Raw genomic sequence first — 15216 nt, 5'->3', positions numbered from 1 at the left:
GGTAGAAAAGCTGTGCCTGGTTAAAGCTGTTGATCTGGCTTACTCTTAAACTGGTATTTTTTCTAATGGAAAAAACATCAGAGAGCTATTACATTCTCTTACTCAGTGTTCAAGTTTTTTTTTGTTTTTTTGTTTTTTTTTAAAGTCTTTAAAAAGCCCTCTTTACTAGTGGTATGATTTCTGTCAAAAAGAAAACATAACACTTCCCTTCCTCCCCTGCCAGAATTCTTCTTAAGTTGAAATACCTTTAAAATTTTATAATGCTAGAGTACATTGCATCAGATCTTGTACTGCACTTTCAGAGTCAGTACCACTGAAGGGAAATGGATGTTCTTAAGGCAGTTCATTAAAATGGAATTCTGACAGTGAAATCACTTGTTTAAATGTACCTTGCACGAAATGCTTTTGTAGAAACAGACAGAGGTAGCAAAGTAGATTTTCTAGTAAGGCTTGATTATACTTGGAAAAGGGCTGACAGTTGTTACAGCAGATGAAAAGATCTATCTTCTGTAATTTGCTGTATTTTACCATGCTATGAATTTTCAACAGAATGGTGCAGTTAAGATTTCCCTTAATGTTGATCTGTGAATTGTAAACATGCCATATTTTCAAGTCAGTGTGGAGCAGAAATTAGTTATTGGATTTGGACTGTATTCACCAGTGTAACCTGTTAATGTGAACTTTAGCAGTCACTTTAAAGAAAGCAATTTTAATGTAGTTCTCTTTTGGAAAAGTACATAACATGCTCATTACTTTAAAAAGCCAGTTAATCACAATTACAAATTTACAACTCTGCTAGTGTCAAGATGTAGCCTAAACTTATTTAGTATAAGTTTGCTTCCACTTTCAGGATCTTGTTTTTCTTATGTGGAACATTTGACCTAAAATCCCCTATACTTTTCCACTTGATTTTTTTAAAAAAAAAAAAACAACAAAAACCTGTAATTTATTTTGGATTTTTGGTAATTGCTCGTTCTGAACTATGGATGCCAAATAAAGCAAATAGTTTATAGGTGACGAACCTGTAACAGACTTAGACCCCGATCCTGCTGACTTTCCACACAAATAATAAAGTAGTTGTCAAAGCCATCATATCTGCATCCCATCAAACATGTCTTCCCAAGAGGCCTGAACAAAGTGGACTTTCGGGGCCTCCTCTGAAGGAGGGTTCTTATTTTCACAGAAGTGTTATACTTTCCTATTCTGGCTTTTCCCCCGCCCCTACTTTCTTTGTTATTTCCACCATAAAGTAATCTATTTTTATTGGGATTAAAGTTTATATCAGAGGGTTATTTTATTCAGAATGAAATACCTCAACAGTTTACTTTCTGGATTTTTTTGATGTACATCTAGTACAGTAAATGACGGATTCCCGTGTGCTGCAGGATAATCTGGAGGAGCAACACTTGCTTCAGTTCTAAAGGTTACTAAATAGAATAGCATTGTAATGTTGCAGTCATGCTCTTCTTTGTACTTTTATTTCTTAAAGGAAGTTAATTTTCAAAAATGGTATTATACATAAAATAATCAAATGGACAAAACATTTATTAAATATACAGTAAAAATAAATATTTCCTGTATTGTTGCTTCCTTTTTTATATTTGTGCAAAATAGTTTGTATAATGTAAATCTATTAAATATCTACAGTTTTATTCCAAAACTCGATATGAAATGAAAGGAGCGGAGGGGAAAGAGACCTTTACAATTCTCATCCCTCTCTGAATTGTAAGAGATTAAATACCTTTTCTTGAATCTTCCACTTAAAGTATGTTCCGCTAGAGGGAAACGTTACGAGTGTGGCCTACAACTGTTTGAAATCAGATCTGCATGTCTCCATGCATCTTTCTCTAATGTCTGAAACTGTGTAGCATTAACATACCCTAGCAGAGGAGAACTGTTGCTTTTTTATATATATCTGCTTTGTTTATCTCTTCATATTAGCAGTATTGCACATCATTTTTCATAGGTCACTGAAGCTAAACACCAATAATAAAATATTGAACCTCACTGTGCTGGTTGAACTGCTTGGAAGTACAAAAATAGAATGCTGTGTATGTTGTCCATTTTCTCATTCAGTCTTTCTCACTGTTTGCATTCTCTAGTTTGTCAAGGTGAGAGTGGATTCAGTCATGTGTTGAAGCTATTTAAGTCTAAACTAGTAAAGTGGAGCCTACTAAAATAACTACTAGTTAAAATACAAATTTTCTGTGCAAACAGTAACTACATTTTAATAAAATAAATATTTAGTAGAGGGCAAACGTTTTTAGTCACATATACTTATATTGTTCCACATAATGGAAAGCAATAGAAACTCGCCTTTGTGTGTAATACAAACAAACAAAAAACGAACACTTTTTTTCGCATTCATGCTTGTACTGATCCTGCAATGCATTGCATATGGGTGGACACCTGTGCCCACACTGAGCCTTACTGAAGTTAATGAGACTACTCATGTGAGTAATTTGCACATATGAATAAATGTTAGTGGCATTGGGAACGTAGGAGCTCTACAACTTGCCTAGTTGCAGAAAGGAACATCTCTATCCACTGCATTGAAAAATTGCCCCTTAATTTTGGAAGAGAAAAGCTTATTTAAAAAAATAGACATGACATAAAATAGTTCAAGATATAATGGAAGTTGTCTGCAATATCAGACTTGTTTGTTCACTACTGGGTCAGGGGTTGATGATTTGTCAGATATTGGACCTTTAATAAGCCATTGGTACAATATCCTACAAATCAAGCACTGGTCCAGTGCTGAATATAAGCAAGTTCCATATTGCAGAGAAAAGCAAGATAGTAATTAGTATAACTTGATTCTTAAGGTCCAGTGCCTTTAGAAACCCTTCATGGTGAGTAGTGCAAATACTTTCAGTACTTGTCCTGGCCCAGCAGTTAAGGAATACTGATAGGATCTGTGGTTCAAGGAATCAGAATTCTCTATTTAAAATATTAATACATATTTTGTATGTCTCATTTTTTTTGACTAGTTCTGTACTGTAGCATTTCACTTTGTCATTTACTGTAGAAGCAGCTCAGGCAGAAAATGTTGAAGAAAATGAAGAACCTTTCATTGCTCCCTTGGGATTGAGCGTACCTCCTGATGTAGAACTGGTATGTGTGTATATTTAATATTGCCTTTATTGTTATAAACTTTCATAGCCAGTCATAAGGTTTTAACTGCATTTTTCCATTGTCTACCCAGCTATTTTAAAATTAGTGGGTTAATTTCAACTGACAAAGGTGGTAAAGAATTAGAACTGTCATATTTTACTTGGTCCATTGAAAAGGGTATAATTTTTAGTGTAATGTGCTTTTAGCATCACTTACAGTATTGGTTAAAGTACTCTGGAAGAAAACGTAATTTTTTTTGTAGTGTTTATTTTTAAAATTCCAAAACGCATCAGCCAACAAACTAGGTTATGTGCCGATAAAATGGCAAACTTTTGCAAATTCTTTGAAATAAAAGCATAAAGAACCACATTAATATAATTATCTGTCTTTTCATTTGGAACAAAGACAAAACCTTGAGCAAAAATATATTAAAGTTCAACTTTTTACAAAAAAGAGTGCAACCCCTATTTTTAATTTTTTTTCCCCTAAGTAAGCAAACAGCAACTATAGCCATGTTAGAGAGGACTTTTATGAAAGAGTGATGAAAAATTAATAAAGTCTAAGAAATATATCCCCTTATTTTGGGAATATCAGAACCACAGAAGTTTTCTTTTCATTCCATGCTGTCACCACAATCCATGCAATGTAATTTTTGAACTTGATACAATTTACCTATTTTCTATAAAAACGTAGGCTCAATCAACTCTTCCTTCTTCACGGAAGTTTGATTTCACTGAAGTGAGGTACCATTTGTGAATGTTTGGAATTCAGTATGTTTCACGTTTTGTATAAAGACAGGTTTCAGAGTAACAGCCGTGTTAGTCTGTATTCGCAAAAAGAAAAGGAGTACTTGTGGCACCTTAGAGGCTAATTGGTTAGTCTCTAAGGTGCCACAAGTACTCCCTTTCGTTTTATATAAAGACACAGGGATTCTTTATATCATAAAAATGTATTATAGAATGTTTTGAAAATGTTTCTGTGGACTTGCCTCATCTCAGAGGCAACAGATTACTTAGCAATTTGCTGATGATCTCTTAATTGGCAAAAATTACGAGAACTCTGAGTAAACACTGTATTCTTAGTGCAGTAAATACTGGAACACACAGTATACCATAGCTTTGTCTTCATTAGGTATTCATTGAAGGATTTCATCCTGTTTAATGTTGGTATCATGTGGTACATATCAGAGCTATTCATTTAACAGATCTTATATCCTTGTTTTACAATTTTGAATTTTTTGTTTTATTGATTTCTTGTTTTTTCCAAAGGTTTCTGTGAAATGTTTGTGTAACGAAACTATCGTAGACGTATAAGAGTGCGCCATAAATATACTCCTTCAATGCAGTTATCTTTGCAGTAGGGTTTCTTTGTTATAAATGTTGGAGGTTGAGTTGCTGTCAATGGTAGAACCCTATTCAATTGTATTTTCCCATTGGTACATTAAGAATAAATCCAGATGAACCATTCTGATCACAGTGGAATCTCTTTATTCTGGGCTCTCCATTTCTCTCCCCTCTCATTATCTTTTTTTCCTCATCTGGTAGACTGCAGTTGTGATACTGCTCTTTGCATTTATGAGGGCATACAGATGGCTGATGGTGTGCCTCCAAGGACCTTCTAGAAGTTGCTAGGGTCCTCTGTTAAGTTTGTGACATGCGCCAAGTGTCATCAGTCCATTTATCAAAAAATCCAAAGTTACTATCCAAAATGCAAGTTTTCTATTTTTGACAGTTATTGTCAATCCCAAACCCCATTTTTAAAAATACATTTTATTTTATAGGCCAGTAGTACTAATAATCTAGTTATAAGTTTCCCTGTCAGCATAGGAGTAATTGATCGGCATATATTTTTCAGGAGCTTGTTATGAAAGGGATACCATTAATTTTAAATCTAGTGTATTTGAAGAAAGTTAAAAATAGTTTCATATACATCCTCTGCCTTTTGAGTTCTCCTGCTGATATTTATGGTTTCAGTAATATTTTCCTGTTCTGTTTCTCTCCCCTGTTGCTGCTCAAAAGGGCCACCAGAGACCAACTGATTAAATGATTACATTGTGAAATTGGCTGTGCACAAAGTCTGTCAGATACACAAGTAAAGAAACTGATACTATAGAGAGAACTTCTTCGCTAACTTTTAATTATAATAACCTCAGGTGTTACTTGGAACAGTTGGGGAGAGGAAAAATTAGACAAAAGTGTGATTATTTTTCAAGTTAATATTTTAATAGAGACTTCAGTAGAAATAAACTTGCCAAAATAAAGGTCCTTTGTGTTTACATCACCTTCAAACAAAAATATTTTTCCACATTTAAACAAATGGCACCAATCTTAATATGGTTTGCCTTAGCTGTTTTGAAATGGAATCTTGCTATGCTCTACTCAGACTTCTGTATCTGTCAGTGCAAAAAATGTAAAAACATAGAATGAACCATCGTGGCATCTAGTTCTTCTTGGGTATCAATTATTTTAATTGTAGAAATTCATCATGTGCAGTTAAGAAAAAATAGACTGAGCTGAGTAGCGAATTAAATAAAGACAGTGAGCAGTATTGTTTATGAAGCATTTCAATTCTTAAATTATGTTCTTGTTCTCCAGATGGTTTGGTTTTATTTGGAAGGGTGGTTGGCAGCTTTCATTAGTCCCCAGTAGTGGGTGAAAATGGTGTAGTGCTGTTTAGCTTTTTTGCTTGAAAAAAGCATTCAAACTTTGATATGGTTGATTGTGGCAGCACAGAGGAATTGCCATTCAGAGGACACTGCTAAGATATTTTTGTGAATACAGACTAACACGGCTGCTACTCTGAAACCTGCTAAGATACAGTTTCCTGGAGGAAGTCTTGCTACTTACTATCAATCTCTCTACCAGTCTAGGACACTATTTGCATACTTTGAGAGTGATGTTAATTTCCCCTAGCAGAAATAATGGTAACTGTATTGAGAGAGACTAGTGGGAGAAGTTTACAGGAAGGAAATATAGTGAATCTTCAGGGTTTCTTCAGATATGGAAGCTTGGAGGCTCTTCCTTTGTTTAACGCTAGCCAGGTGTCTCGCTAATTTACTTAATTGTTCATGGATTGATTGGTAAAATGTGTTCATAAGTATTTTTATTTTGTTCCCATAGCCACCAACTGCAAAAATGCATGCAATTATAGAGCGTACTGCAAATTTTGTGTGCAAGCAGGGAGTTCAGTTTGAGATTATGCTGAAAGCCAAGCAAGCCCGCAATTCTCAGTTTGACTTCTTGCGATTCGATCACTACCTCAACCCCTATTACAAACTCATTCAGAAGGCTATGAAGGAGGGACGATATGCTGCTCCTTCCGAAAACAAAATGGAAGAAAAAAAGAGTAAGTTATTGTTTGATATAAAATGCGTGTCTTGATCATGTGTGGTTTTATAAATGTTCTCTGGTTTATTTTGCAAAACTGAGGCAATTATCTGAACTGGAATAAGGCAGGGCCACATGGAAGTTACTGCATTCTGTCTCTGTAAATTACTCCCAGCAGGTTCATTTGGGTAAGGTGGTGATCACTTCCTGTCCTAAACCGTTGTGCATTGCTGCTATGTACTTTAACAGTGGCTGTACCCCAGAAGTGGCTGAACATCATGGGTACATGAAGTGATCACTGTGTATAGCCTGCTTTTGGATGGAAGTTGCCACATATTTTAAAAGTGCTATTGTTTGGCTTTCTTTCTGCACCCTTCTGGTAGCATTTGCTTTTTGTAGAATTAATTGCATGATACTGTGTTTTATAAATATTTTACAAATGTAAAAGAAGTGATGTCTTCATTGAAATTATTTACCGATTTTTGTTTCCCAGAAGGGGAATACATTGGGTAGAGGGAGAGCAGGGCAATCACTGAGAAAGCATTCAGCTAATTAGTACACAGGAACTAATGGCTTACTTAATGTTGACAACTTCAATTTATATGTAGCATCTGTATGTGTGAGCTGCAATATTTGCAAGTAAAATTTTAAATATGTAACTAGTACTGTCAAAATAAAATAAAGTAATTTAAAAATCTGCCGGACACACACACCGCCTTGCTCTAATATGGAATGCACACTCTACAAAGAAGAAAAGAAATAAAACAACCATATTTCATTTTTTTGGAGAGTTGGCATGTTAGTATGATAATACTCTGTCATCCTATAATTGAGATTGATAAGGTGCCTCAGAACAAAGGAAGTATATTTTTACAGCAAAAGAATTCCAAAAAAAATCTCTAAAGGGAGAATATTTTATATTATTCAGATCTAAGAGCAGCTGTGGTCTTGGAGCACCTATAATAAATTCTATTTGCTTACAAATTCTATTAGTCCATTGGAAAATTACCCCATGCAACTAAATATTAGTCTTAATTTGATGGCTAACCATGCTTGTTTGTCTCTCTTATTTTTACTAGTCTGTCTGTAAAACAGTAAAGGGTTTTAAGGCTTCAGTTTGTCCGATTGATTAATAATTTGATAGCTAGTAATGCTGCTGTGACTCTTCTGTTTTAACCCTTTTTTCAGGGTTTTTAATTATCTGTAGCCAGGGGCTTGGCCTACACTGCTGAAACAACTTAAAACATTGTAAAGCCTTCAACCATGTATACAAGTGAGAGTGGAAATTTACTTTACACATAAATTTCATTCAAACTTGAACTGCTATAAATTATGCTTGGTTCAAATATGTATGTATGTATCTGACGTTATGTAAATAATGCCAACTTTTAAATGGTCACAAGAGAACATTTTAATTTTATTGTGTAATAGTTCAGTTTGTCAGGATTCATTAGGCTTTTCAGTTTTGTTCTGTAGCTGTTGTTGGAAAATAAAAGGAGATATAAAATACCAGATTTAAAGAAGTCAAAGTTCATTCACACGTTAGAATTTATGTAGCTTATTCCTTGAATGACTGAGTTTCTTAAAGCCGTAGTTTCTAATGGTGTTCAAAATTAACTTTATTCCTGCTTCCTTTCTCCCTACCTGACACCTCTTAAAAGAGAAAGAGAGAGAGAAATCGAACTAACCCCCCCCCCCCCCCAACATTTGCTTTTATGTAGATTCAAAAGTTAATTCTGATGAAGAGGATGATGATGAGGATGATGAAGATGGCAACTACCTGCATCCGAGTCTCTTTGCCTCAAAAAAGTGCAATAGGCTTGAAGAGCTTATGAAGGTAAGCCCTCTGGAGAATGGGCTCTCTTTTTTGCTCTCTTTGTAGTGTACCTATCACAGTGGGGTCCTGGTCCATGACTTGGGTTCCAAGGTGCTACTGTAGTACAAATAATGATAATAATAATAAAAGGTGTTTGACCATATTAAAACTACTGTTCTAGGTTGTAATGCTTCAAATTGCAACTTGTGATTTGTATATAGTACAATCTTTGTAATGCCGTACTTCCCTTGCTTTGTTGACACAACCAGAAAAAATAGAGCTTACATATTGGTAAAACCTTTGGAATATCTAACTTCAGTGCTTCAGTTTCCCTGCCTTATGCTTTCTTAATTTCCTGGACACCCTTGCTAATTGCCAAGATTGGTAGTTTGAATAGTTCTGTTCCCTCACAACCAGCCTTCTCCTCTGTTACTTTATAGCGAAGTAGTTGTGTTGAAATTGTGACATACTTTTAATGACCAAAATCTTATGTCCTAAGCACAAGGTCTAGAAGCTTAAGAAGCTGGGTTGTGAAGGAGAAACTTCTCAATCGCAGCTCTGCTACAGTATCACAGTTGATTTAGAAAATTATTGGAGGGAAAAATTTGCTTTTTATTTTCAAGTCAGGTTTTCCCTATTAGGAAAATAGTTTAACATTTATTTCCTGATCACTTGAATAAAAAATCCTACGTGAACCCTGACATGTAAATCATATTATTTTTAGCACTCTGCTTTTATCTTTGAGGTGTTCTGGCTTTGAATACTCCTTTTTGTGTTGCATAACAATAAAGGATTGTTTCCATATTAACTATTTATCAGCGGTAAACAGTTCTTTAAGAGATCCTGTCCCTTCATACATTGTCTCAACTTCAAGTTTTCTTTTTACAATTTAATAGAATCCTAGTATCTAATGATGGTTTAATTGAATAACATTTCGACAATTAAATGTTATCCATTTGTCTTATTTTTACAAGATTGTTAAGCATTTTTGTTTCCTGAATTTATTCAAGATACCTTGCTGATGGTAATGACATAAACAGCTAAAAGAACATAATGAAGACTAATCTTTCATTTATATTTTGAGGGTGTTCAAGGGGAATGGCAAAAATGCTAACTGGTCAATGATAAAAAGCCCTGGCTGGGATGATTTAGTTGGTCTTGGTCCTGCTTTGACCAGGGGATTGGACTAGATGACCTCCTGAGATCTCTTCCAACCCTAATATTCTATAATAAGATACCTCATATTTTCACAAGACCCACCATTGATATTTAATGATAGCTTTGATGGAATGTTACTCGTAGGGCACTACAGAATTCCTCATCTTACAGATCTATTTAAAAATATACAGATATGCTGTTTTATCATTCTTACTGCTCACTTCAGGTATGCTTTTGTGATAAATATAAGACTTTTCAGCGGGTTGGTAGCCAGGGTGACGTGAGAGGTATAAAGGATAGACTTTTAATGTGTAAGAGATCCATTCAGACTTCTGTTCCAAACGGTGTGTCAATTTGTTGGTATTTCTCTAAAGCACAATGATGAGACATTCTGAATCCAGTGGGGGAAAGGGGTAGTTAAATTGCTGTTACTCTTCCTCAAATTCAGAAATTCTAAATGCTTACTTAAAATTGTTGCTCAAGTGTTAAATTGATGTCATCACAATTTCTGCAGCCTTTAAAAGTGGTGGATCCTGATCATCCACTTGCAGCACTTGTCCGCAAAGCTCAGTCTGACAATAACTCATCTACCCCACAATCGGCAGATGGTGCAGCCATACAGACGTCACAAGTGGACTATCCTGCAGATTGTAAGTACATTGTGATACTAAGATTATTGTAAATATGAGAACTGTCCTCTTTATAGATGAAAGTAATGAGAGGTGATAGTATTGGTCTCTCAGTAGACCATTTTTCCAAGATGGATAGTCCTTGTATCTAAGGACTGGTAACTTTCCAGTGTAAGTTTTACACCAATTACATTATTTTTCTGGTATCTTAATTAAGCCTTGAAGAGATTAAGTTTGTTTTTATTTTGAGAGAAAATGGAATTTCTTTTATACGATATGTAACGATGCTGGTTCTGGTGGGACCCAACTGGGAGTGCCAGTTCAGGACAAATTGCTTAAAGCTGAGCAGTTACAGCACAAGGCTGGGGTTCCTATGCACACCAAGGTAAACCAAACTAGCCAAACAGAGAAGACTTCATTTTCCCACCACTAGCTAACCATAAGTCACTCAAGCAATTCCCTTTGACGCTCCAGTTTCCCAGTATCATCACCAGTGCCACTTGTTATGGGGACAAATGGTTATGAAAACCAATACCCCAGGAAAAGAAAAACGGTTCTCTCGATCCCAAAGGACCAAGCCCCAGATCCAGGTCAATATACAAATTCGATATTACCCACAAATCATGCTGTTGCCAACCCTTTAGAATCTAAAATCTAAAGGTTTATTCATAAAAGGAAAAAGATATAGATGAGAGCTAGAATTGGTTAAATGGAATCAATTACATACAGTAATGGCAAAGTTCTTGGTTCAGGCTTGTAGCAGTGATAGAATAAACTGCAGGTTCAAATCAAGTCTCTGGAGTAGCAAAGTCCCTCCAGAGGTAAGAAGCAGGATTGAAGACCAGATGGAGGAGCTGCAGCAGCTTTTTATAGTTCTTGCCATGTGGTCTCTGCTTTCTTAGTCCCAAAGACAAGCTGTCCATCACGTGGCATGGAAAAACCTCAGAGTTCTAGCCATAGGCATGTCCCTGCATAGTTGAGTCACAAGGTGCATCTGCCTTCTTTCAATGGGTCAGTTGTATAGCTGATGGTCCTTAATGGCCATCAAGCAGGCTAGGCAGAGCTGACACCAACTTGTTCGGGGTGTCACCCAGAAGCATAGCATAAGTTTGAAATACAGACAGTATAGAGCCAATATTCATAATTTCAACTACAAAAATGATACACATATACAGATAGCATAATCATAACCAGCAAACCATAACCTTGTCTTAGACACCTTATTTGACCCCCTTTATACAAGATTTGGTGCCACTACAGGACTTTGGTTGCAACAATGATCTATACGGTCCCAGTTTATGTCATCAGCTGAGAACCAGAGAATCGGCACTGTGTAAAGTTTTAACCTATCCAGTGTGCAGCTCATTTGCCACCGTAAAAACAACCCTTGCTCGTCTCCTGTAGAAACATTCTAGTTTGGAAAGGACAAATACGATCATTCACGGCCTTCCTTATGGAAGTCACATTTTATCAGAATAGTGCAGATATTTGTGAATGTGACACAGCTTGTTAACTATCTTCAGCTACTATGATTTATTTATAAACCTTTGGTGTACTATCAGCCATTAGGATCTGCCAAGTTTGCAAGGTGGGAAACTTTTTTGAAAGGTTGTTCAATGTATTAGAGTGAAACTGCAAAATAGTCTACCTTTGAGCATGCAGCATGTGTAATTATCTTACACATAAACACTGTTTGTTATTGTGTACCATGTTGTTTGTGCTATGCTTTTGAACTGTTATGAAGAGGATTGAGTATTGATTTTGCTGAAGGAATCCCAGTGTCAAACACTGCATAAGGTTCTTTGTTTTCATTTTGGTTATGGGTTTGGGGGTTTGCTTGGGGTTTCTTGGTTCTCCCCACCCCCAACCTCCAAAAATATGGCTTTGGAGAAGAATTAGTTAATAATTTGCTTTCACTCTGAGCTTCTTTTAGGGTAGCTCCACAAGAAATACTTACTGTAAATGCAGTCGGGCAGCATTTTATTGCCAATAAGCCTCATTAAATACTCAGCTCATTGTCCTTGGTTTCCCTCTTTGATTTATTGTATACATTTAAAGAAAGCAGCTCTAACCATGGGTTGTATATGAGAATTGACTCCATCTTCCAGTCTACTTTTCAATAGACTAAATGCACAAAGTTGCTGTCTAGATGGCTTCAAGCTTTTATCAAAGTAAAGCACTTACCCGGGTTAAATAATTTCTGAAGTGTTTTTTAGTGATCATAATGTCTCTTAGGCTTTCTTGGTAGTAAAAATTATCTGGTAAATTGTTCAAAAAGGGCATAAAGCTTACATTTGAATAGTAGTATAAGGCTTTTTTATTGCAGCTATTGATACAAATAATTTTATTATTTGTATTTATAAATCTCCATGCAATTTGGAAGAAATAAAACTACCAATTAAAAAAAGAAAATAGCAAGGTCTTAATAGTAATTTTGGATGATTGCACTTCATTAACTTTTTCTTACAAAATGGCTTTTTCCTCTATCTCAAAATAGCACAGAAATAAAGATCCAACAAAAGGTGATTCTCTCCTAGGAGAGACTTTAAAAGTGAGGTCAAGTTAGAATGCAGAGCAGTAGGAGGAGATAAAACAGAATGGTATAAACTGTATAACTGAAGAGGAAGCATTATGCATTTCTGTGATAAATAGAAGACTACGAAGGGATATGGTGAAACTAAAGCATCAAAATTAAAATATGTAAAACAGAATAATAGTTTGACGCAATATAAAATTAACTTGTGGAACTTGCTGTTGCAAGATATTGTTGAAGTGGATAGTTTTAATCTGAAAACAAGATTACATATAAGAATAGGCATAGCATAAATTGTTGTACTACCTAGAATTAAATTACAAAGGGCTCTTAATCTTCATATTCTGACCATAAAATGATCTCTTGGGTGTCTCTTCATGGCATGGTATTGTTTAGTTATGTGTGTTAGTTATTTCTTAACTGTCATTAACCACTGTTTTTGGCAGTATCCTAGTAGTACATTCTGGTGATGTCCTGTTAACTCAGGTTATTTGGGTTACTGTAACATCATACTGATGTTAAAGCCTGTTAAGACATGACTGTTTTCTTGATTAAGATTTTATAACTAAAGCCGTAGTGGTGCATTTTTTTTCAAGGGGTTTATAGTGAACTCTTGGTGGTTATTCTTTCAGACCCTGATCTTGGAGTTGACAACTTTCAACAGCCCTGCGCTCATGCAAAGCATTCATTTAAGTCGGTTAAGGATTGACGTTTAAGTGTTTTGCTTTAAAATGTTTCAAGTGTTTTGTAACCACTTGGCACAAACAGTGTACTTCTATCTTATTGCTTAAAGTTCACGAGTTGTATTTTGTCTAGATTTTTGTCTGCTTTTGGAAGCTGAAAAACCTTCAGCTTGTTGATGCCATCACTTAGTAAAGAACCTTTTGCATAAATGTCTTAGCAAGCTGAGCCAGTCCTACACAAACGGCGTTTAAACAGTGAATCTGTAGGCTGTTAATGAATTTATATATAATTTTTTGGGGCATTAGCTACTAATTAGTTACATTCTGAGACCTTGCCGCATGTGATAGTTGGAAAAATTCAGATTCCCACAAAACCTATATAAAAATCATCCACAGTTCTTGTACAGTATTCATTGGCACAGTCATTGGACCAAATTAAGCTCTGGCATAAGAGGATACAGGTTTCACTGAAGTGAAAGGGAGATGTGCCCCTTCATGTATAGAGGATCCATTGTAGAGTTGTGCTAATCTTCATTTAAAATGTTTGCTTTGTAATAAGTAGAGAGGTATAAAATATTTAGGTAGGGCAAAGTAAAGGCTAGAAATTTGAGGGAAATTTGTCTGCTTCCACAACTCAGTGGTAAGAAATTGAACACCTGTCTTTCTCCTTTATGATGCATAAAAAAAGCCCTTGCAAATTTTTCTTATCGGGGAAGTGAGGGGGAGGGAATATTGAGGTTTTTTTAACATTAGAAATTCAGATGGTGTCCAGCTTGAGTATTCTTTGTGGTTATTTATGTGATAATTCAAGATAATCTATGGATGTCTTCTGCAATCCATTTCATAAATCTGAATATATCATGGATGACATGATTGTTTCATGCTATCTACACAGTAACATCATGGTAATTTTAGGATGGGTTGTATCTGTGACTAGTGTTTGATGTTTCTAGAGAGGACTGAATCAGCATCCAAAACACTTGAATCCAAATCTGGACATTCGTTTTGATGGCAGCAGTCAGGCTCAAGTCTTTAATACAAGCGTAGCTAGGTGTTTGGTAAATTCATTGCCTTGAGCCAATTCCTTGTGGCCTAGATTCTCATGAGTGGGTAGTGATTTGAGGAGACTGAAAAAATTTCTATGATTGGTTTTTGGTACTTCCAGGATCCAGCTGTCATAATTGCTACTTAACAAAATCAGAACATAGCAGTGGCTTTTGTGTAAATGTAGAGGGGGGAAAAAGGAACATTTTTGTGTTTATATTTTTTTCCATCTAAATGACATCTTTATTATGGTGGAGAATATATTATACATGCTTGTGCTTAAGTTATATGTTAAAAAGGGGGCGATAGGACTAATTGGGGGATTTTATTACAGTTATGTCCTTTCTTGTATGAGCATTGAATCTGTTTGGCTATATCTGTACAGACGGGTTTTATCTTGTGTATCGGTAATTTAGCTTAGTAAATTGCAGTGCGGTGCAATGAGTTTTTCTTCAAGACATATTCATGAATTTGATAAATTTTAGAATCGCATCCCTCAGAAGCAAAGCAGTAGCAGCGATAAATTTTCCTGTAGATTGTTGGTGTCTCAGAATCTTCTAAACACGGTGGCCAGGTAGTCACCCTTTTGCTCATCTATAGAAGTGAAGTTCTTCGGTGGCGATTTAGTGCTAATAAATTCAGTGCATTTAAGATGCTGAAAGTGAATCTTTTTCCTCATGCTGTTTTTTACTGTAAGGGAATATCTGGAGATGTGATAGGCTTTCTGCTAAATCAGCCATTCTCTTAAGCATGGTTGGGAGAAGTCAGATAATTAGACAATCAAGAAATGCACCAATCTTTCCAAATACAGAGTATTGGATGCTAAAGGTTGGTCATAATTTTCAAATCTGTATCAAGTTCTAAAAATTTATGCACAATCCTATTTGTATTTTGAAAAGTTCTTACTGAAGTT

General features: G+C 35.5%; 1 protein-coding gene across 5 annotated transcripts in view; it reads left to right on the top strand.

Annotated features, from left to right (window-relative positions):
- SFSWAP (splicing factor SWAP) overlaps positions 1 to 15216 on the top strand; it is a 94577-nt gene that overhangs the window by 10570 nt on the left and 68791 nt on the right. For all 5 annotated transcript variants that reach the window (XM_073312294.1, XM_073312291.1, XM_073312293.1 and 2 more), the window contains exons 4-7: positions 3029 to 3114; positions 6234 to 6459; positions 8162 to 8277; positions 9929 to 10064. In XM_073312294.1, coding sequence (XP_073168395.1) covers positions 3029 to 3114; positions 6234 to 6459; positions 8162 to 8277; positions 9929 to 10064 — 564 coding nt within the window. The remainder of the gene's footprint in view (positions 1 to 3028; positions 3115 to 6233; positions 6460 to 8161; positions 8278 to 9928; positions 10065 to 15216) is intronic.

The sequence above is a fragment of the Lepidochelys kempii genome, chromosome 15 (assembly GCF_965140265.1).
Source record: "Lepidochelys kempii isolate rLepKem1 chromosome 15, rLepKem1.hap2, whole genome shotgun sequence".
NCBI lineage: Eukaryota > Metazoa > Chordata > Testudines > Cheloniidae > Lepidochelys > Lepidochelys kempii.
Note: the sequence above shows the minus strand (reverse complement) of the source record. Positions and strands in the feature narration are given on the sequence as shown.